The sequence below is a fragment of the Erpetoichthys calabaricus genome, chromosome 11, assembly GCF_900747795.2.
Source record: "Erpetoichthys calabaricus chromosome 11, fErpCal1.3, whole genome shotgun sequence".
Taxonomy (NCBI): Eukaryota; Metazoa; Chordata; class Cladistia; order Polypteriformes; family Polypteridae; genus Erpetoichthys; species Erpetoichthys calabaricus.
In genome coordinates, this window is record NC_041404.2 from 58,582,816 (window position 1) to 58,607,567 (window position 24,752).

Genomic DNA, 24,752 nt, shown 5'->3' on the forward strand with positions numbered 1-24,752 from the left:
TATCATATGCAACTGGCTTAAAAATATCTACAAATTAATCCAGAAAAAAAAAAACAAATCCAAAATATAATAAAAAAAGGTTGTGTGACCAAAACAGTGAGATTTTCCAAGGAGAACCCCAGCTGCTGAATCACATTTTTGAGGAAAACATTCAAATGGCAATTATAACACAACTGAAAGACCAAAAAATATGTCATTCATTTATTTAATTGTCAAAGTTATCTTTGAATTTTCCAGTGAATTTTAAAATAACATCAGCAACTTGGGCAATAAGGGTGCAATGGCTGAAAAGAGCATGAGCAACAAGAAAATTATATTTTTAGGATGCAAAAGAATAAATAATAAAAAAAGGTAATGAGGCACAGCCATCATATTAGACAGCATTCATGCAAAAAAAAAAAAAAAAGCACCCCAAAAATATGGGGTGTGTTTTCAAGGAATGGAAGGCTGTCCATGTAACTAATGACATTACAAGCTAAGTAATCTAAAATACACAAAGGCTAAACCAAGATGTGATGCATTTCACATCTTTTTATTTGCACCTCCAATATTTTGTATGTCAGGAACGATGCAATGCTGAAATAAGCAGGAGGAAAGCGAACCTTAATATTAACAAATTTGATCATCAGTTCTTGCCTTAGATCCACCAATGAAATTCAAACTGACAGCCTTAGTAGATACAGAGGTATAATCCACCTTTAGAAATTCAAATTCTGCTCAGCCTGATTTCTAAAGCGGTTTCCCAAACCATGAACCTTTATCACAAGGAGCAGCATATATAAACAAGGAGCTGATCTGCTGCAAGCTAAGAACAGAAGTGGAACAAGTTAGATAAGCAGAGTAAAATAATACTTGGATATGCCACTGTCATAGTGTGATGCATCACTCATTGGATCCGATATATAAAAATACAGAGGGCCTTATTTAGGATTTTGAGAGTTTTAACTTGAGATGTTTTATGCAATCACAACCTGAATTGCTTTGTGCCAAATCAGGTGATGATCACTTATTGTTGTTTCAGTCTCCAGTTAGTTTGGTGGCATTTCAAGCATCCAACTTTTAACCTAACCACAAGTAAAAATTACACAGGTGTATCAGTCTTCACTCATTGGGCATAAACATTTTTCTTGGAAGAAATCATCATGAAGATTCCACAAGAGCCGCATTTGTGCACCACCACATTTGTTATGATTATGTGGTTTGGTTATCAAGGACAGCTCTGTGACCTGAATGTTTTTTACCTGACAACTGCAAGAAAACATGAATTACTGCATTACTTTGCAAGCTACACAAAGGACACATTTAATTTTGATGACTCCATGGGAAGTTGCACTGATGGCACAGACTAATGTGCTTAAACTTAATTTAGACTTTAGGGGCATCGGGTGAATTTCAACTGCACTGTATGATGTTGCACATTTACTCTCCAATATCCTGAATGTCACCTCTATTTAGGCAAAAATCACAAATCTCAAATTAAATGTTTTCTGTCGTTAGGTCTCTAAATATTTTTTTAGTAATTTTTACTTTGGAATGTTTGTTGCATATTTATTCCTTCAATATCCAAGCTAATGTGTCTCTAGTGTTTGCATCATGCCATAGTGGACACCCCACCGGTGTACATCACTGTGATTTTGATCGACCCGATCACAAGTGAATCTTCTCCTTTTTGCATATTCAATTGTTATCTGATCTAAGGAGAGAAAATGGCACTGAATTAGGTGTTAGGATTGAGGTAGTTGCCTGGTATTTGTGTGAGTCGTTTTATTCGTTACAAGAAGAAATGCATCTATTAATGCATGGTATTTCCTGTTGTTTAATCAGATCCGTATCAGATCAAATTCATTCCTTATGCAAACCGCTCCAGGATTTGCTTGATACCATGTTTTCCAAAGGCTCTCAGTACTGTCTTTTTGGTCTACACCTGCGTGCAACTGGTGTGCTGATCTCTACCTCAACAAACTGGACTATGGGGGCAAACACTCCAGGTGAGTTTCACACTAGGTGTGAAAATGTGTTTAGCCCCCTTAACCTGTACTGTAAATTTAAAATAAAATGTTAAGGTGAAATGCTTGACCTTTAAAAACACAACAGCCCAAATGAATAAAACTGTCTTCAGTTAAAAGAACATGGAACTGGCCTATACTGTGCTTAGTTTTTGTAATAATCTTCTAGAGGTCATGCAGTGTGCTCTTAATGCTGATATAATAAGAGCGCTTCACCTTTGCATGTGTAAGTAACAGCCATTAGATACAGTGATACAATATGAAAATCTAAACACTGCATTTATTTCTACTACTACTATTTAATATACTACTCTGACCTTAATATGTATTGATCAGGATAGAGAGTCAGGTGATGAAGGTTGATTCTTGGTACAACGAGAATTATCTACATCTTAACACCAGCAAAACTGATTATTGACTACCACCATGCTAAAGAGTCTCTATGTCTGGTCACTATTCAAGGAGTGGATATAGAGGTGGTCCACTCCTACGAATACTTGGGGGTCTATATAAATGACAGGCTGAACTGGTCTTGGAACACAGAGGAACTATAAAGAAAGGGCAGAGTAGACTCTTCTTCCTAAGGAGACTGCGTTTCTTTAGTGTGGGAAGTGACACCCCAACACATCTTCTGCAATACTCTGCAATGGCCGGTGCAATTTTTTATGCTGTGGTATGCCGGGCTGGTGTGTTCAGACCAAAGTGTGTGTATATTTATTTATTTACCTACTTATTTATGTATGTATTTATTTAAAAAGGTTCTGTAAAAGTGAAATTTCCCACTTGTTCTATACAGTTCTGTCATGAATGCAGCACTTCAGGAACTAGCACTACAGCCATAACATTAATCCTGCAGAATCTACAATTTTCAAAACTACAGTACAGAACACTGTTTATGGATTAGTCAGAACACAGAGCAAGTACAAGAATTCATTTAATATATTCATATTTCTCGTAGTATATACCCAATATGATAGGATTAAACAATTCATATGCCTACATTTTATTCCAGAATTATGCTATTAATTTTCAAATAATGTGGAATGTTTTGTATTCAGCTGTATGTATTATAACTGACTGTATGACTGTCAAGTAACAGTATACTATGAGGATGAATCTAAGAAAATAAGATACGAGAAGAAAGCATGCAAATTTAAAGGCAATATCTGCATTCCATTTACTCCGTGCAGGCAAACAGGTTGTTCACTCTTGGCTGTTTAGCTGGTAGAAATTCAACCACTTTTGGTCCACCACATAATGAAGAGTATGAAATTACCAAAAAAAATTACGATTATGGAAATTTATTTCCATAATTAATTACCATAACAAATAAAACACTAGCTATCATTCATCCTCGGTATTTCACCCACTCTGCAGCCACCTGTAAACTAACACCACTTCCAACCTTAGAAGTCATAAAGGGGAAGCCTGCAGGCACTCATTCAATATTTGGACCATCCAACAGTACAAAATATACACCAGTGTGATTTTTCGTGGCTCTTAGAACAGCCATCAGACGAAAATATAAAAAAATGTAAAAAATTAAAAAAGTTAATCTACTACAAATGAAAACAATCATTCTATACCAAAATGAAACATGTTTATCAAACTCTTCCCTACAATGTGACACTGATATCCTAACATTCAAGTGTTGTTCAAAATGTAAAATTTGCAGATATTAATGTGTCTGGCAGATGTACTTCAGGTTGGAAACATGTCATTGTTTTGACTTGCAAAACTTGCAAAAAAATAAAAATTAACCAGAATTTTTATGAAATACTATGTCATTTCTGTATTTTTTCTTTAAAAAAATCAACTGTAATCTGTAAACCAGAGATCCTTATTCATGGTTGTGGAGGGCTGCAGTGGCCGCTGCCTTTCATTCCTACCAGTGTCCTAATTAAAAGCCAGTCTTTGATGATAATGAAACTTGGTATTTAACTTGATGGCTCGTTAGTGCTTTCATTCATTTAAAAAAAATTTTAGATTGTTGTAGAGTTTCGCTTTCTGAGAACACTATCTGAATCTGTGGACCAAAATAGTTTTGTACTTCTTGTACTTGCCCCCTTTCTATTGCATTTATTTCATAATACCCATTCACCATTTTGAATGGAACCAAGTTAGCTGGATAGCTGGTGATTTCTTTATTATTTGCATTTTGTTAATAACTGGTGGCTAGATAGAAAAACAGGACATAATTAAAAGCTGAATGCAGCTGCTTAAAACTAATACAGGCAATTAAAGGGTCCAAATCATATCAAGTGAATTAATTAAAATTAAGCAAAAAACAAAATGCTTTAGTAGTAAATACATTTTTTCTAATTAAGAATGTGCTTGAAGTGAAAACCTGCAGCCACTGAGGCCCACCAGGCCCATGACTGTGGGTCCCTGGTGTAAACAAAAGCTGAAATGATTATTCAACTAAGAGCACAATTTAAAAAATAAAAAAACCTTACAAATTCAAATTGTTATTCTCGATTACTCAACTCTATTCAATATAGAAGCAATGACAAACAAAGGTTTAGGAATATTTGAATTTACAAAATGAAAATGAATCTAGTTACTTAGATACTATTACTACTCTACGTTATAAAATATCACATCTTCGTCATGATGCATCTGACCACCAAACTCTAAACTTTCAGTGGCAACCTAATCTAGGCACCATATTGCCCTTTAACCCCAATTTGTTTCATAATGATTTATATTAATTCCCTTAGGGAACTAATTTTGCAATCATCTAAATTCAGGTACTATACATTGATGTTAAGCTAAGAAATAACTTTACTTAGCATTAGATCTGTTTTTTCACTTTAAATTATCAAGCTGGATGAAGTGTTGAGTTCATAATTTTACCATCACAAAAATAAGTGTTTAATTAATAAAGAGCCTATAGCTAGTAAAAATGACAATACTTTATTTAACACTTAACTTATTTGTCATCTAAATCCTCTGTACTATGTCCTTAAAACATTTTCATGATGATAAAAAAGGATCAAGAAAAATGTAAAAAAATGCCTGCAACATTAGCAGTGAATTTCACTGTTATAATTGATTCATCTTTAATCTAAACTTGATATCTTGTAATAAAGATAAAGACTCACTTTTCCTCATTGAAGACAGAGAAAAAAAACACAAAGACCACACTATATTCTGAGGGTAATACAGATATTATGCAGAAAAACAAATCATTCTTAACCCACCTGCCATTATATCATCGAGGGTGTCAGTAAGCGTCTGTGCTGGGGTAGCAACCATTAATCCATCTGTTGCTTGAGCCAGCAATCCCTGTCCAATTCCGGTTAACTGCTGCTGTCCTAACATCTGCTGGTTAACCATTACTCTTTGAAGATCAGGTGGATTTGTGGTAGGGCACTCAGAATTTGAGAAATCTGTAGACTGCTGTCCAGGCAGAGGCTGGATTGGAACAAATCCAGTTTGGCCAGAAGGTGCCATTTGTGGAGATGGCTGTTGCTGCTGGTGCTGGTTCTCTCTGTACAGAATAGTGTCTACTTGGGGCAACTTAGAGAAGTCATCATCTGGTAGGTTTTCCTCTTCACCCACCTGATCTCCACTGCCTCTGTCCGAGCACTGCTGGGGTAGTTGTAATTGTGCAGAATCATCTTTTAGCCCCTTGGCTTCCATGTACTCTTTGGTAAACTGCTGTTGAGTTTTCAGCTGCAGCTGTCTTTCAACTTTCTGCAGTTCTTTTAGAATCTTTTTCTTTTTCTGCACTTGCTCTTCCCTACTTTTTTTCAATTCTTCAATCTTGTCTTTGGTCAAAGGCTCACCCTGAATAAGCTCCAGTGACTGCAACTGTGCCTTCTCAATGGCGCTGATCCGTTGTCCAAGTTCATTCAGTTTGCCTTCAGTCTCCTCCACAATGCATTCTAAAGGTTGGTAAGGATGGAAAGGAGGCAGTAGTTCATGCTCAGCTCCCGGCAGGGGGCTCGACCTTTGCTTGGATGCACCTAGGCACGTGAAAAAGCGTTTGGAAGGGGGGGAAAAAAGAAAAAAGCCATGCAAAAAATTACTTGCCCACAAAATTTTAAAATTAATTTAATTTAAAAAAAATCATTTAACCTTTTAGCTCTGATTAGGACAAACTGCCTGGATTACACTTGGAAAAAAATGGTTCAAATATAAATAATTTAAAACAAAAAAATGTTTTTAAATTTTGCCCAGACCAACTAATAACTAACCACAAAACACAAAACGGAACAAAATGCACAGAGAATAGTGATCAATGCTAGATACATTGAACCCAAATGAAAACTTAACAGCTAAGGGGAAACATGCATGATAGACTGGATGCTGTTAGTATGACAGCGTCAACATAATCAAAAGCCCAGCAGTTATTAATGCACCCCAAATAAAACGCACAATAGTGAACACAACTCAAGCCAAACATGTAACCCATAATACATACAAAAAAATAAACCATCAAGAGTACTCAGCTTTAACATTAATTTAAAAGCACTAGCGGACTACTTTAAGTGATGATCGGTTAAAAATTAAAAGTTTACATCACAACAGATATTTGTCCGTTTCAGGTATGAATAGCTTTTATTAAAGAACTACTCATTTAGCAATGTCAGCATTTGTCTTTTAAGCTTAGGTTTTAGCTGTACAGAACCTAATAGTTTTGATATCCATGGACTAGCCATTGAGACTCCACCTGTCTTTCACACTTAATTGATTGCTCAATAAGTAAAAGCTAGCAAGTCTTATACAGAGTTCAGAGACGTTCTACAGTCAGATAACATCAAAGCCCAACACTGCATGCCAAAGAGGCTTCTGAGAATACACAACTCATTGGGCTTTGTTACAAATGGTGTATGGCAATCTGAACAATTGCATGAATCCTAGTCCTTACTGATTTACACCAAAGGGAAGTCCAGGATGAAAAGTCTAATTTGTCCACAGATGACTTATGGCATGTCTTGTTATTGCATACCTACTGTGATGATGTAGTGGTATTGGTCTAACTTTAGTAACACACTGGATGCCACTGCTGTTTTTTATCCATTAATTATAACATTTCCCCATGAAGTCCTGCTTTCTTCAGCTTAAATTATAATAAAATGTACAGTGACTTCCAAATATATGCGCTCTTGAACTTCTTTTTTTGATACATTTTATTAGTCAATTACATTGCACCCATTAGTAGAAGTAGTATTGTAATCTCTTAATGTCAGGCTGTTTAAGTTGAAGGCTTACTACTTTGCAATTAATTCAGAACACTAGCAAGGATCTCAACTAAAGTTAGAGCTAATATAAAATCCTCACTTAAAATATAAAGTAATAAATGGTTCATCCCCACTCTACCTTATGCCGATGTTACATTACTCGACTATTTGTCATGGGGGCTGTCAGATTTGCCAATCACAGTTGTCGATTTCATCACTGCATCCCATCAAATCTCAGGACTGAAAATCATAGCCCATGTCATATTTACTGACTGAGCATCGATCTCCCAGTGCAGTCATGCTCACCCCTTTTTCTGTTAGTCAAAAGAATGCCAGTGCTTTAAGAAGGGTTTATAGCTACAACAAGTTTAGAAACCATGGACTACCTGAAGAATGAATCAATTGGTTTTAGTAGCGATCCAACCAAAAATGTACTTGTAAACTCAAACAGCAAAGACTAAGTCTCATTGACTCCAAGGCACTTAATTAACCGAAGCATTTTTCTTTTGTGATTGACAATTCTATCTACAGAAGATCCTGCTTGTGTGGCTGCTCACACTACTTTTTAATAACTAATAAAAACTTTAAATTCCATGATAGTCAGACCAGCTAAGTTTGACAGCGGGCTCTCTGGTTGACAATATGAAAAGTATGATACTGGATTCTCTGGAAGCACTATCATTTGCCTGCAACGTTAAGAATTACAGAATAAATGCCTTGGGTCTTGGAAAACAGTTCATCTACAAGTGCAGGAATTCTTCACCACTATCATTTTGTGTTTTAAAGAACTTGGTAGTGTAAAAAGCAATCTAAATGTAGACTAATTTCTTGTACACAACTTACCCTGTTCTGTATTCTGTGTTAGGTTTAGCTGCATGAATTTATTGTGTGAAACGCTAGCCTCAACACATACTGCACAGGGCTCATTAAGCAGCCACACAACTTAAAAGATTAAACTGAATAGAAAAAAACAACATGTGAATTGCCACAGGACATATAAACCTCACCAGGGTTCAGGTGTATCTATTCACTGATTCCAGCATAGTTAGTGGCAAATTCTTCTCAATAATCCTCCAAACCAGTTTAGGAAAATTCCAGAAAGGTTCCAGGAAAATGACAGCGAAATCAACTTAACACATCAGGCCCCCTCAAGTAAATAGATGCCATAGACTATCAGGCATCTCTGGGATGAGATGAAACAAGTGCTTTAGCGACAAAGGCCTACCACAACCTAAATAAAAACAAGAATGGGATGCACCGATATTGCCGTGTGAATTTTGGTACATCTCTCTTACACCTTGTAGACAGCTTGTTTTGAAACAACTAGGGGCATATTACCTATTAAGTGCACAGGTCTAATAAAGTGACCTCTCTCTGCATATTTATAAACACAGTCAAAAGGAAGAAAGTAACAGTGGTTTCCATAAAGAGGGAGAATTAAATGGAATACTGATGTGCCAAGAATTATTATGGGCACAAATAATGGCCACAGGGAACATATAAACATGTTAGGAGAATGAACATTTAGGTCAATTAACTAAGATTAGCACCAACTGCTTAGGAGACCCAGGAAGTCTTCCAAACACTTCATCATACACTTAGTTTACACACACAAAAAAAAAATTCAGTTGGAAGATGGTTCTATGTCTTTGAAGCCGAGTTAGTCCTTGCAATTCCGTAGGCAGTATTTAAAAATGTATAGTTAATGACATACAAATTGTAGCATTGGCTGATACGGTGACCTAAAAAATTATATTAATGAAAAAGAATATCAATATAAAAAGTTCTGCTAGGCACTTTAAATTATTCAAAAAATGTTTTGTTTAACCAATAAAAATGCTAGTTTCTGCAAAGAGGTTACAAGCATTATTTATACTTTATTAAACATTTTTCGACAATTAAAAAGTTAATCTAAAAAACATGGATTTTATTTTGAATATTCACATTGTGTGAAAAGGTGAAATAAATGTAAACCGAATGTAGTACTTAAAGTGTGTCAAGTAGTAATAACAGAGGAACTCCATTTGTCTACACAGAGCAAAGGGGAAGAATCAATTTTGGTTTCAATGAGAAGAACCTAAAATTAATTTTCCAGAGATCTAGTCTTATTCTGTAAGATTTAAATATTTTAGCATCTGTGTTGAAAAAAGAGTCCACTTTTAAATAGGAAATTGCAAAAAAAAAAACAAATGATGGCTACATTCACAGTGTTAGACCAAGAAGAAAACAAACAATTCCAATTTTCCTCTTCTCTCCAGTATTTCATCAATCAGAATGCTGATATCTGTATTTGTCTTCAGGCTTTATTTGTTCCTTTGGATTACATAGGCAGACCTCTGAAATGACTATCACGTGCAAATAGATGAAAATGTTGACATGCTATAGCACATTTAGGCTAAAAATGCACTATAATGTAAGCAAAGCTAGCATGCACTCTTTCTGTTGACAGATCTCGTGGACTTGCAAGCCTTGAAACTTTTATTGGGATGATAGGACTTTTTTGGTCATGCATGAGAATAAAACTCTTCAAATGCAATTTCATTTCCACATAAGTTACATCTACTTTTCTTAAAAACAAATTACTAAGTGAAGGAAAAAAAAAAAAGTCCAAAAAGTTGAATCACGCTCAAAAGAAAAAAATTGGACATGAGCGCAATCGTACAGGTTGCACTTTGAGAAACAGAAATGGTAGAGGTGAAAAAACTGCCTAATTGTCACAACAAATATTTTACTAAATACAACATCACTGTTCAACCTGAAATTGTAATCATTATTTGGCTACACAGCACTAAAAACAAAGCAATTATAAAAATAATTTATTCATGTTTACAAAACTAAAATCAGGGCTTGTTTAACAAACAAGTGACTTCAATGTTAACAAACAATCAAATATTTATAAGAACATAAAAATTTTGACAAATTTCTGCTTCTGCATGACTTGGTAGTTCCAGATTCCCACAACTCTTCGCATCAAGAAGCGTTTCCTGTCTACAGTCTTAAATACGCTTCCTCTTAACCTCCACTACTGTCATTGAATATGTGATTATTTAGTTGAAAGAATCCTGCTGGGTCATTGTTTCTAATGCCTTTTGACAGTTTCAAAGACCTGATTTAATTTCCTGAGCCTGTCAATGTAGAACATGCCCTTAAGTTCTGGGATGTAATTGTTTGCTTTCCTCTGCACAGCTTCATGTGGAGCTATGGCTTTTTCTAGTATGTTGACCAGGACTGTACACAGCAGTCTAAATGCAGTCTCAGTCTGAGCATAACAAATTTACTCAACAGTTTTTCCAACATAATTGCCATTTTTTTTGCTTCTTGTCACTGACAGAATGTTATCCCTAATATATTAATTAACCTTCCCTCTGCCTACATGCAGTGCTTTGCATTTTTCTACATTAAACTACATTTTCCAAGTGTTTGCTCAGTACTGCAGATTTTCTAGATCTTTCTAAATTGTTCTTTGCCTCCCAGGTATCTGCTATTCCTCCAACTTTAGTTAACTTATGAAATTTTCAGATGATACTAATTAGGCTGGAATTTACGTCACTAATAAAAATTAGAAAATGCAATGGCCCAAAGACAGGCCCCTGAGAGAACCCATTAAGGGGTTTAATTCACACATGGGGCATTCACCTCTCATCTGTCCTCTTCATCGCCTGCTATTTAACCAACTTGAAATCCAGTTTTGTACGTTATAAATAGCTTCCAGTTTAAAAAAAAAAAAATAATCAGTGTGGGGACTGCATCAAATGCTTTTTGAAAGTCTAAGTAAGTTTCATGTGCTTTGTTATCGTCCAGTACCTCAGCAGCCTGCTCAAAAATATTTCTACATATGTGATAGAGTATTCACCAACTGCCACACCTTCAACATGCCTACTAAAGACATAAATAATGCCTTGCTCCTTCATGTTATTGAAAGGCCGATGTCTACAACTGGTACAAAACACATTCAGAACTGCAAAATCTAATGACATTTATTCTATCAATTAAACTCTAAAAGAACCGCTCTCATTTTCATTTGATTTATTGTATAACTGCTGAAACATAGCTTATATTCTGATTAGTTAAATGCAAAAGTTGCACAATCAAATTTAAAAAGAACTTTTTATGGTGCAAACCATCTCAAAGCAGTACGTAAAGCAATTAACGTTTCTACAGTTTAGTCTGGTAACTAAGCATTTCAGCAACTGGTCTCTTCTTGTGAGGGGTGATATTCAGATACCTACTTTATTTGGAACTAAAAATAAGCTGTTCACACATTTAATAATGAGATGAAGTCAATGAAATAGGGGAGGCAGCTACTTTCTTAAAATGCTTAATTTCATAACAAGATAAAATTTTTAATTCATTTGCTATAAAAGTGATGATGGCACTTGTTAAACGCAGAGAAGTATCACTTATCACTTTACAAACACACACAATCAGTGCCTACATAGATTTCTTAATATGTCAATCTAAAGAATGTGTCACTGTGTCAATTTCAATAAAGTCAACAGAATGTCACACATGCTTTTAAAGAAAAAAAAAAAACACGTATAAAATAAAGGCAACTATAGTGTACTCTATATTATATATGCCCAAGTAAACACAATAATAATTCTATATAGGCAAATGCAACAGAACACATAGTGCAAAGCTTTAACTTACAAAAACTAAATAACTCAAATATTAGCCTGGGCAAAACTGGAACATCAAAAACAGCAAACCCCTTACAGTGCATGCTTCAGTTTTAACATCTTCAGGTCCAGATGGTATTGCACTAAATTTCACAACTGTTATCTAATTTGATAAAATGCAATGGTAAAGTAAATGCCCAATTCTGTTTAAGTTACAAAAACAGAAAACAAAAAGACTCCATAACTATCTGTCTTGTGTATAAACCTTAGGAGAATGTAATAAAGCAAGCTGGCAATCTTGGAACTTCATGGATCTGAAGATGTAAAAGCCTGAATTTCAGCAACCTCATTAACATGTAGTGGCATGGTTTAGATGGAATTGACAAAAAGGATTGCATTAAGAAATCTGGCAATATGACAATCAAGAAAAAAAAAAAAAAAAAAAAAGAATATATAGAAAATACAAACACATACAGTACATACATGCACACACATATATAACTACTAAAATAAAGTATTTTGAAGTATGGGCAGAAAATAAAAAGCAATAAAAAGTATATTACAAGTTTCTTTTTTTTATAAATGTATTTGCTTTTCGGTTTTAAGAACAATTAGGAATGCACAGACTGATTGGCCACTGTTGAAATCAGACCATTTTTGCTATTAATATGCTATCAGACGATCAACTTATCTGTTAAAAATATTAGAAAATGGCATGCACAATGAAGATTCATCATTGTACAATGAGGAAAAAAAGGACACATGGTCACTAGATGTCAGAATTGTGGTGAGTGTGGACACTTAACATTTTAACTGACTCATTTTCTGGCACCATGTGGCACTTATGCATCATATACCACTCATTGTGTTTGCCATACTCACTGATAAGAAAACAATGCAGGCTGGAAGATGAGCAGCCAATGACTTAATATATATCTCTGATTTATAAAACAACAGAAACTTCAACTGTTTTAAAAAGAATACATGGTGACGACCATCTAAAAAATCAAATAGTACTATAAAAAGGGAATGCATTAAATTATTTCTTTTCCGTTAACAAAAAATAAAAGAATCTAATGTTCCATTAAGCCGATGTCACACTGTGCAACTTATAGTCATATGGTATGGCAGGCTTGCCAACTGCAGTTGCTGACCTGGTCATTGGTCAATGTCACTTAACATGACTAAATATCGCTGGACATATCAAATTTAGCAATGGCAGAACGATTTTTCAGCACAGTCGTTTGCCCCTTTTTCTGACAGCCAACAGAGTGTGGCCTGATGGGAGATGGTGCTGCAAAAATGGTTAAAAGGTATTGCCAAGTTCAGCTGTAATCACTGCCCTTCCCACCCTCCCCCTATTTTGTCATGGAATGTAAAACACGATACATCAAATGGACGATCTTCTGTTTGCCAAATCCAAAACACCATAAAACTTATCAATTTATGGATTAGCAGTCATTGGTTGTGAGCTCACATGAACAAAGGGCTCACTCTTATGACTAAAGACAAAATCAATCCTGCTGGATTTTTTTTTCCAAGTCATTATATTTTTTTTTTCTTCAGACTAGAGGGCTAGTCTTCATGGGAACATCAAACCGACTCCCTATGATTTAAGTTTATTTAAATGAAGGCTCTAGCTGAAAACTGTAGAAACTGTCTTTTAACGTGTCATGGTTTTTAAGTACAAGGATCAATTATAGTGATTTTTCACAAAAAGATGCTATTTTGTTTAAAAATTGGTACAAAATATTGTTTTCACTCAAAGAGGTCTGAGCCCCTCCCCCCAACATGAATACTGTTTATTTCATAAATTCAGACATTCATAGGAGATCGCATGTCAAAGTTTGTTATTTTTAATGTGACATTATGAGCTTTGTTCAAAAAATCTTAACATAACCTATATGAAGGCTTTATCGTTAAGCCATGTATGTTAAAATGTAGAAATACAGGCAGTATGACTACTTTTTCTAAATATCAATATAGCTGCTATTATATTATAGTTGCTAACATCAAATATTACAAAAATAAAACAGAATGTATTGCTTAAAGCTGTGTTCCTCCTAGTGTGTTCCTCCTAGTTTAACTAATGTAAGGTTTTAAATTTTCTCCTGGAAAGAACTTCCACTCCTTTGATTTCTTCTCTTTAATACCAGAGTACATGCATCTCTATTAATTTGTATGCCTGCAGTAAAGCTACATTTGTATAGGTTACCAGACCATTGCAGGTGGACACTTTCCTGCACACTTAATATGGGTCAGCTTAAAAAGGACCGAATTACGGTGTCTGACATAAATCTTGGGAGGCAGAGGTAAAAGTCAAATGTCACTCAACAGCAGCCAAAAATTCAATGCTAACATAACTTATTAAAAATAAATTAAAAAAAAAAAAAAAATTGTCCCAAGGCATTCATTTTGAGAAAACAATTCTCAGACAAACAAAAACATTTAACTATGTCATGAACACTGACCTTTATTTGAAACAGGTGGCGGGGCTGTGATGTTTGAAGGAGCTCTGTCTGGTTCTTGTGGTGGAACCATTGGTGGCAGCGCCTGAACTGGTACACGTGGAACCTGAAATAACATATTAAGAGATCTTATCTTGAAAAATGAAGTCAGAATTCTGCCAAAGGAGAATCTGAACTTTTTCATTCCTAAAAATTAAGAGAAAGCATAACAAGGAACATAAAAAATGAAAAGTTTATACAGTAAAGATTTTTTTAAAAATTCTCGGCAAGTTTTACATTTACCTGAGACTGATCATGAGATGGTGGTGTAAGCTGGGACATGTCAGGTGCAGGAACAGAAAGGATATTGTTTGGATAATCTAGCAAGTAGGAGACAACATTTGTGTGACCACCCTTAGCAGCTTCAATAAGCATGGTTGATCCATCCTGTGGAATGCAAAAACCAGAAAGAAATGGGACAAATATCAAAATGAACAGCACACCATTCAACTGTTTATGTACTAACAATATTTGGTTATTTTTTTATTTTCACAAAAACAGAAGGCTTCAATTCTCTCATTACTCAAGTTTTGCATATGCCGGAGAAGATTTTAAAAGGTAATTAATTAAAACAACCATCAATTTTATGTTAATGTGTGGTTTACTCAATTATTGTAAAAAGTGGCAAACTACATTTTGAAGTTAAAAAATTAAACAAAAATAGTTCAGTCTCCAGATGATTTTCATTGTTGTTTTTTAACGTTTTTTTTAATGTTGATTATAGACATTATACTCTTTTTATATGCCTTTTTTCAATCAGAAGGTTGGCACGCACAGCTTTCCACTTTCCCTTTACGACTTCCCCATTCTTTGATGCGGACCACTGTTTTATATCATCACCCCACAATCTCCTCTGTCTTACTGTGTCTCTAGTTCAATTTATTCTTCCTTCTATCACTAGTTGCACCAATTTCCTCATCTGACCCACACAACATATATCCAATAATTCTCATCTTTCTTTTCATCATCTCCTCCACCTTTCTTTTTCATATAATTATTCTCTTCATTACTTTTTTCATTTCTGTCCAGCTATTTTTCATTACTGTTCTCTAGCACACACCTCAAAGCTTTTCAGCCTCCTAACAGTTGCTTTCCCGTATGTTTCAAGGTATTTATTATTTTTTTCACCTGCTCCAATTGGAAATTACATCACATAAGCAGTAAGTTGTACAAAGTTATCCACTGCTCTTGATTGGAACATGGTTAAAATTGAGTTGGGCAGAACAGTAGGTTTTTCGTGGTATAATTGGTAATAACCTGCCTTTGGCTATGATTAGCACCCTTGAATAGAGGAAAAAAACAAACTGAAAAATACAAACATGCATGTGTTCACTAGAATTATACTGCAGAATTATGCATGCATGTACATGGCTAAACAGTTACTACTGATGGAAGCAGTAAGAGTGTGAGCGCAGAGGCTTTAAAATTTAACTTGGGAACAGACAACAAGTCCCTTGTATTCCAGAAGAACTGGGCAGTTAAGTGGACTGCTTAACGCTTTGTTGATTGTACTAAACCATGCTGTGACAAAACTGTTTAAACAGCAAATTGGGGAGGGGGGGTTAACTGCAAAATGCTACATACCCATTCTAGCCAATAACAACTAACACTGACAAAGTTTTTAAGTACACTAAACCTATAATGAAACTTTCACTTTCTAATAATCAATCTAGAAAATGTAATTTTTAAAAAAAGGTGTTTTATATTTGGGAAAATGCAATATATCTATAACAAAACATATACATATGAATATGAATATAAGCAATAAAAACAGGTAAATTATAAAACGGCTGATAACACATTAAAATATAAGTGAATTTAATGTTAAAAACACCAAGTAGGAAATATTTAGAACAAAATGTGGGGTAACAAGAAAAAAAAGACAAGGAGTAGGCACAATTAACAGCAAAAATCAGTACAAAAAGATGGCATCAAGCAGGTTTACAAAAAGATGGGACGAAGCCAATGAGGAGCTGTTCAGGACACAAGTCAATCTTAAGGTACATACAACCTTGTACTGTGAGATGCTGCTCTAAAAAAATAATAAAACTTAAAGCACATTAACACTCAAATTCACAACTTGCTCAATTGTTGGCTATTGCAAATTGTTTGCCTGATTGCATGTACCTCGCAATTAAATCATTTTAAGTACATCACAGGTCTGTTACAATTTAATTTAATAGAAGATCACCATTAATATGTATGCATATACTGTATAGAGCAAGGTTGTCAAAGTAGTGAAATATCGATATTTGTCGGTTTTAACATTTTAAAATTACTCGAATGTTCATTTTTTACCTCATAAATTACATCTAAGATTGTCTTTAAAGAAAAATGATTATTTACTTTACTAAGATTGTCTTTAAACAAAAATGCTTGTCTTTTATGTCTGTTAACAACTTAAAAACAGGAAGGGAAAATAACTCCAGTGTGAGATGGTTTTATCACTATTTCTAACACTGAATGTGAATGTACTCCTGTTAAAAGCATTAGACTGGTATGCTTGTGATGAGGAAATTTGTGGCTTTTTGAGAATTTATCTTCAATTAAAGAATAAGTTTATTGTAATCCTGCATTACAGATATCAAATGAAGTAGAACAGGATGTTGAAAGTAAACCGAGAGAGTGATATAAAGAAACTGGTTATATTATGATGGCCAACAAAAGGCAAACTAACCTGTTCTGACAACCACACCCTATGTAAGAAAAATCAGTAAATGGATTCTCATAGTATTTGTCATTATTACTGTTTATTTTACATTATTTTCCTAATAGTAACATTATTGACTCAGTATACTGAAAGGTTAATAAACAAACCCTCTGAGGTGGCACTCCACAGTTTACCCTGAGGTTACAAAATTAAATTCCACTGTAAGCGGCTAACTACTCTTATTGTCTAATGCTCCCGTAAATAACAATACATTTTCCTATCCAATGCAATTTCAGACTACTACAGCAAAAATCATGTTTTCATTGATTTTATAATTGCAGAAAAGATTGCCTCTTAATGTCAGCAAAAAGAATACTTTGTTTTCGCACTTACTGTAAATGTTTAAAGAAATAAAACCAGTCTAAACCATGAAACACCTCAAATGAGAATTATATTGAGATCTAAGATCCAAAACTAAAGTGCATACTTTTACTTCAGCATCTTCTTTAGAATGTATACGTAAAGAATTACCCTTATTTTCACTTATTCTTGCCAAAACTAACCTTATACATAGAATTTATAAACAAAAAATCAAACAAAATACCACAATAGCACGCTTACCTTTAATCTGTGCGTAGGGTCAGCCCCATGTGCCAAAAGTAACTCAACTACAGCCAAGTGACCTCCAGCACAAGCCAAAGACACCACTGTGTGATCATTATTAGCTGTAGCTCTATTAACATTTGCACCTGTAAGGAATTGTAAAGGCAATGTAAATGTACGTACTGTAAATGTTTACTTTATCACACAAATCAAACAACTAAATAAAAACATCAGTGAAATAATGAATTTAAAATTCATACCTTTGCTGATTAGGAACTGCACAGTACACAAGTGGCCGGCTCTTGCTGCTTTCATCAGTGGTGTTCTTCCACCTTCAGATTCATGTTCCTTTTTGAGAAGTGCATTGATCAAATAATATCAATTAAAAAACAATGAAAGAGAAATTTAAATTTTCCTTTCAGTATACCAAACTGTTTGCTGTCATACTCTTATACACTTTCTATGAATTTTTCTAGTGTTTAAACAAATACAATATCAGGAAAAAGTTATACCCCTTAAACAGTACAAGTGACTTGCAGTTTTTACTTGAAAGTAGTACACTGAAAACTGGGAGTGCATTTTTGCAATTCTAGTCACAAAAAATTATTTTTCCAACCTTCAACCCTACATTTTGTACTGAAAAGCAGTTAATTATAAAAGAGTATAAAGTGATATTTGTTTCTCTTAAAGAGAAATCAACTATAAATATTACATTTACCAAATCTGCCCCAGCCTGAAGTAGTACATCTGCAACATCAGTGTGCCCATTCTCACAAGCATAGGTTAACGCAGTGTCTCCAGTAGCAGTGGTAGCGTGAACATTTGCACCTGCAAAATAATAACCATTATTAAATACAACTTATCTCAACTCCCTACACTGATGTTGAAAAAGCATTTTATAGTAGTAATTGCACAAACAATTTTGTGTTATATTTTTCCTTTCCAAAACTTGAATCAATCTATAAAGCAATACTCATAGAATTAATTTTAACACAATGCCCAAATTTACATACAAAAATTAATACTGGGGCTGTGAGGTACGTGTTTAGAGTTAATTACCTGCTGCTAGTAAGTACTTGACCAATTCAAGATGACCTTCCTGAGCAGCTTCCATAAGAGGTGTTGAACATCCAAGCTCAATATCTGCTCCTGCCTTTATCAGGAAATCTGCCACTTCTAAGAAGCCTCCACAGCATGCTAGTGTCAAAGCGGTCTCTTGAGTTTCCTCTGTTTGAGCATTTATATTGGCTCCTTACAACAAAAATAAGATATCAAATAGATATGCGTCAAATCCATTAATATGAATTAATAATATTAGCACCAAAACCTAGAACTACAGTATGTAACTTAAAACCTTATAAAAGGTACATTTCAAAATTACTCATCTCACTATTTCATCCTCATAAATAATCAAAACTTATTTTTGTTTAATACATAATAGATATACTTCCTAATAAAAAGAAAATCAATACCCTGTGCAAGCAGCAATGCCACCATTTCTTCATGACCTTCTCTAGCAGCTTCCATTAAAGGCGTGTATCCTTCATCATTCACTTCTTCCAAATTTGCACCTCTTTCTATAAGTAATGCTGCCAGTTCAACATGCCCTCCACATGCAGCCAACGTCAACGGAGATTCAAATGAATCAGCTGGCATGTTCACCTGGGCACCACTGTCCAGTAAAAGCCGTGCAACTTCAACATGACCATCCTAGATATTGATGTAGCAAAATAGCATAAATTACATTTAAACAGCAAAAGAACCAAGAAAATTGTAAATCTAAGTAACAGGATTTTCATATTGGACAGTACAAAATACTTCTAACAACGGGCAATGATTGTGTGTCAGAAAAGTTGTACAAAATATGCATCATGTTAACAGGCATAAAATAAAAGTGCTGTCTCAAATCAGAAAAAGCTAATCAAGCACTCCATCAATAGCACTAAAAATGATGCTACAGCTAGAAAAATACTATTATATATTCCACAAATATAAAACAAAACATCCACCCTACATAACCTTTTTCCCTGTTATTTATCTATCATGTGTTTCAAACGGTTACAACATTAAAAGCTTGAGGTAATTTCATACACTTCACACCTTGTATTTTTTTTAAAAAAACCATTCATATTGGAACTACAAGAAATGTGTTGTAACTAAATATTACCATGCAGGCTTCCATCAATGCTGTGTGCATTTCATCCGTTTTATGTTCCTGGTCAGCTCCTGCTTCCAATAGGAACCTCACCATGTCTAAGTGTCCTATAAAAAAGATCAAATTCAGGATGTAAAACACAAAAGACTTGATAAAACTCTAGCTACATTTTTCAAGAAACGTGGAAAGAAACCATATTAAACTTTGCGTCTTTATTGAAAAGCCACAAACTCTGAATTCTGAGTTTACTGTTAAGTAAAATAAATGCAAAAAAAGCATACAAATAGTGGTCTTATAATCAATTATGTGTGTGTGAATAAAAATTTTAGTGATTATTTTGAGGATTAAATCAAGTAACTTGGGGCGACTTAGGTTTAGCTATATATTTAAAATTGACTTGAGGAAATTCATAATTTTCCAAGTTCATTTGAAAAATAACCTGGAAAGCGTAAAAAAAAAAAAAAAAAAAAAAAAAGACTTATTGAAAAACGTAGAATTTCAAGTTGTCCAAAAAGGTTCTCTAAAAGTAACTAAAAACTACAGCCTTTTGAACTCTTGACACTAAAATGGACATCTTTTTAAAATATTCCTGTTTATTTTCATTGTTACTTAGATCATACTGAATGCTAATACACACAAAAACACATTATTAAAACATTACAAACAGTATACAATGTGCAAAAATTCTTTATTAAAAGAGAGATATGCTTAAGTAATTCAAAAGTCTTTCTTTAAAGCATTCATTTAAATGAAAGCATGCATTTTCTAAAATCTGCTCTGTTCAACTATTAATAAACTAAAACACTAATCAAAATCATCTGGAATTCTTTATCTCTCTGAATAACAGAATTATTTTGAGTTGGTCAACTTTTGGATCATTATATGCTACCAGTGATGACAGGTGTGGTGCAAGCGCAGTCCTTAACAAAAGCAACATTAAGAATGACCATAAAGGACACTATGAGTTTAACTATTTTAAACCACAAAATGATTAGTTATATCAAAATTTAGATAAAATGAATAAAAGAATGCACTGGAGTGGTCAAGAGAGCCACTGAATTGTTTCAACAACAATTTATATTTGAATAGCCCATGTTTGCATGGCTCATCTTGTGAAGCTTTTTATCACCTTTTACATGTGCTGCTGCATGGCCAAAATGGTAAGCCAGTTTCAATTTTACAGTGCAGGTAGACAACTGCATCTCCTTTCAGTATCATTATGAAATGTAACCAAGCCACTAACACTTTGATAAATAATTACAAATATGTTATAAAAAAAAAAAAAAAAAAAAAAAAAAGCTGCCCATGGTACCAATATTAGGCAGACAAAGATGATTTATTTGGATATAATGTAAAGCTGATCTGCTATATCTGTTTTATATAATGCTGGTAGTTTTTCTAAACTAGTTTATGCTATTTAAAAAAAAAAAAAACAATCTTACACCTAAAACAAAGCTTCAATGACATTATTGCCTCGGCAGAATGAAAATACTCAGCAGAAAACTGGAAAAGGAAAACCAATGCAACTACAATTACCTGCCTGTCTAGAGGAATATTTTTAAATAGTGAATGCATTAAAACATGGCTTCTATGTAATTTTAAACATACGGATTTTGAAATGAAATAACTGATTACATTTTTTTTCATTAAAGTAAGCTCTCTAGATACAGTGGGGCAAAAAAAGTATTTAGTCAGCCACTAATTGTGCAAGTTCTCGCACTTAAAAAGATGAGAGAGGCCTGTAATTTTCACCATACGTATACCTCAACTATGAGAGACAAAATGAGAAAAAAAATCCAGAAAATCACATTGCCTGATTTTTGAAGAATTTATTTGCAACTTACTTTAAATACTTTTTTGCCCCACTGTACATAAGGAACATGTTCCCAGGACCCGTAAGTACCTTAATTATTATAATTGTTGGGAGAATCATCTGTTCATATTCTACAGGGCAGGCAGGACTGCCCTTTGTTAAAGCCACCATCATCAATGCTAAGAATGATTTGCTTAATACCTCTCTGGCGTCAAGCAGAACCACTTGTCTGAGATGGCTCTGCTAACGGTGGTTGACTAGCTACAACTTGCTAGAACTACTAACATGTCATTGGTCCTGATCCTGCTAGATCGCTCTTCTGCCTTTAACACAGTTAACCACAACATCCTTCTTGCAACCCTCTCTTGCATTGGCATCACTGGAATTGCTCTCAGATGGTTTGAGTCCTACATCTTGGGAAGATCCTAAAGTGTGTCCTGGTGAGGAGAGTTGTGAAAGGCACATCAGACATGCATAGGTGTTTCCCCACGGATCTGTGCTGGGTCCTGTGCTTTTCTCTCTGTACACCACCTTGATGGGCTCCATCATCCAATCCCACGGGTTCTCTTATCACTGCTATGCTGAAGATGCAATGCTATACCTATCACTCCCTCTGGAGGACAATACGGTATCAGCTAGAGCAGGCATGCGCAACCTTTCCGCTAATGACGGCTGCACTACAGACTTTTTACTTTAATAACGGCCGCGCTACAGACTTTTTACTTTAATAACGGCCGCCAGTAAGTCCAAGTAAACTTAATAATGTTTTATGATTTATGTAAAAATTTACAGATTACACATTAAAACAGAGTATGATATATCTGACAATATTCAATTTACTGGTCTACATATGTAAAAAAATGTCTACGAAACGTCATATAGGACAAAAAACCTTTACAGCAATTGTTTCAGGAAGTTTGGAAAACATCGCCATTAATGGCTTCCTTGCTCTTGCATGTTTGCAGACAGACTTGCAAAGTCAGGGGACTCGCTGGAGACCATTAGCCGTATTCCAGACTCTAGATTGCTGTCTACCGATCGGGTTCGATACTTGTTTTTCAGATATTTCATTCTGGAAAACGCTGCTTCGCACAAATAAGTGCTTCCGAAAAGAACGAGAATGTTCCTGGCCAGTTCTCGTAGTTGTGGGTATTCTACTGCTGATTTCCACGATGAATATATAAAGGGCAACATTTTGGTCAACATACCGACCCGGCTAAGGAAGGTTCTGCGGTGTTTGAGATTCTACACTTGCAGGAGTCTAGAGACCCCAGAGTCCAAATCGGCTTTCGGCGTCACCATACCGACCCGGCCGACAAAGATTCCGCGGCGTTGAGACCCCTTACTCGCTGGAGTCCAGAGACCCTACACCTGCACGGCCGCCATTACGTACACTTTAATATACACGTCCACGGCCGCCAAAGTCCTTGCCCACGGCCGCATGCGGCCGTACGGACGCAGGTTGCGCACAGCTGAGCTAGAGTCTCTGCACGTCTTACTGATATCTCAACCTGGATAAAAGACTACAATCTACAGTTCAACCTGGCAAAAACCAAGCTTATTGTGATCCTGGACAGCAAGTCTGTTCAACTCCCCATCTCTGTACAACTTCGCTCACTGTCAACTAACACCTGCCAAGTCTGTATTCAACCTTGGAGTGGTTACTGAGGAGCAGCTAACCTTTTCTTACCACATTTATACTGTCTCTCATTCATATGCAGGGTCACGCTGTACAACATCTGCAAGATCGGGAGCACAACTTCTTTTCCAGGATAAGGTCTTGTCACATCTGGACTACTGCAACTTGCTTTTGGCAGGAGTACACATATGTGCTATCAAGCCACTGCAGATGATCCAGAATGCAGTGACTCATCTTGTATTTAACCATCCGAGATACGCACATGTCACTCCTCTCTTCAGATGGCTACATTGGCTCCCTGTAGCAGCACACAATAAGTTCAAATCCCTGATGCTTGCCTACAGAGTAGACAGTGGGTCAGCACCAGAATATATGGAGACACTGGTGAAGTGCTGTGTTCCTCCTCACTTACTCAGGCCTACCAGTGAAAAGCATCTGGTGATGCAATCCTCTGTATGATATAAAGTCTCAATTCAGACTCTCTTCTTGCATTGTTCGCGCTTGGTAAAATGGGCTACCCACCTTCATCTGTACTGCTGACTCCCTCAATGTATTTAAGAAGAAATTGAAGACCCATCTGTTCTGTGAATATCTGTCTAATTGATTGAAGAGGGAAAAAAAAAAAAAAAACCTATGCTCTGTGATCTTTTATTTTATTGCTTATTTGGTTAAGTTTAATTGTTTTATCGATTATAATCTATGATTGTAAATTATTTAGTTATTATATCTTTTTACTTATGCTACCTGTCCTATTACGCCTGTTGAACAAATAGGCCCTAGTCTAATGTTTCTCAATTGTTTGCCTCTGTTATAAGTAGCTTTGGATAACAGTGTCTGCCAAGCAAATAATTATAAATATAAGAATTACTCCAAAATAAAAAGTGCCTTATGATTGAGAAAATGTACTTAAATGCAGAGTAAAAGTAAATCAGAAGTCTAAAAGAAACACTAAAAAGACCATTAACACATTTTAATGCCCCACATAAAAGTCAATTTTAAAAGTGTGTCTGTGTGTACATTTTGACAGACATAATGAGCATCATGGTGGCTGCAACTAAGAAGATATCTGTTACTCACTGGAAGACTGCATTTTAAAAGAATAAGAGATAGGCCGGGCAGCACGGTGGCACAGTGGGTAGCACTGCTGCCTCGCAGTTAGGAGACCCGGGTTCGCTTCCCGGGTCCTCCCTGCGTGGAATTTGCATGTTCTTCCCATGTCTGCGTGGGTTTCCTCCGGGCGCTCCGGTTTCCTCCCACAGTCCAAAGACATGCAGGTTAGGTGGATTGGTGATTCTAAATTGGCCCTAGTGTGTGCTTGGTGTGTGGGTGTGTTTGTGTGTGTCCTGCGGTGGGTTGGCACTCTGCCCAGGATTGGTTCCCTGCCTTGTGCCCTGTGTTGGCTGGGATTGGCTCCAGCGGACCCCCGTGACCCTGTATTCGGATTCAGCGGGTTGGATAATGGATGGATGGAGATAGGCCACACACTCTTGACTGTCTGATCTATAAAAGAGGCCAACAGCAAGCTAAACACGGTTGTAGAAGAGTGCTACAGCTTGTGATAAGAGTCTCTA

The 24,752-nt window shown here is 35.4% G+C and overlaps 1 protein-coding gene across 1 annotated transcript in view; it reads right to left on the bottom strand.

Annotated features, from left to right (window-relative positions):
* Positions 1-24,752, bottom strand: part of ankhd1 (ankyrin repeat and KH domain containing 1) — a 198,412-nt gene that overhangs the window by 83,395 nt on the left and 90,265 nt on the right. The window contains 9 exon segments of the mRNA XM_051934204.1: positions 5,210-5,977; positions 14,286-14,388; positions 14,565-14,708; positions 17,593-17,720; positions 17,835-17,922; positions 18,293-18,402; positions 18,634-18,825; positions 19,047-19,284; positions 19,742-19,836. Coding sequence (XP_051790164.1) covers positions 5,210-5,977; positions 14,286-14,388; positions 14,565-14,708; positions 17,593-17,720; positions 17,835-17,922; positions 18,293-18,402; positions 18,634-18,825; positions 19,047-19,284; positions 19,742-19,836 — 1,866 coding nt within the window.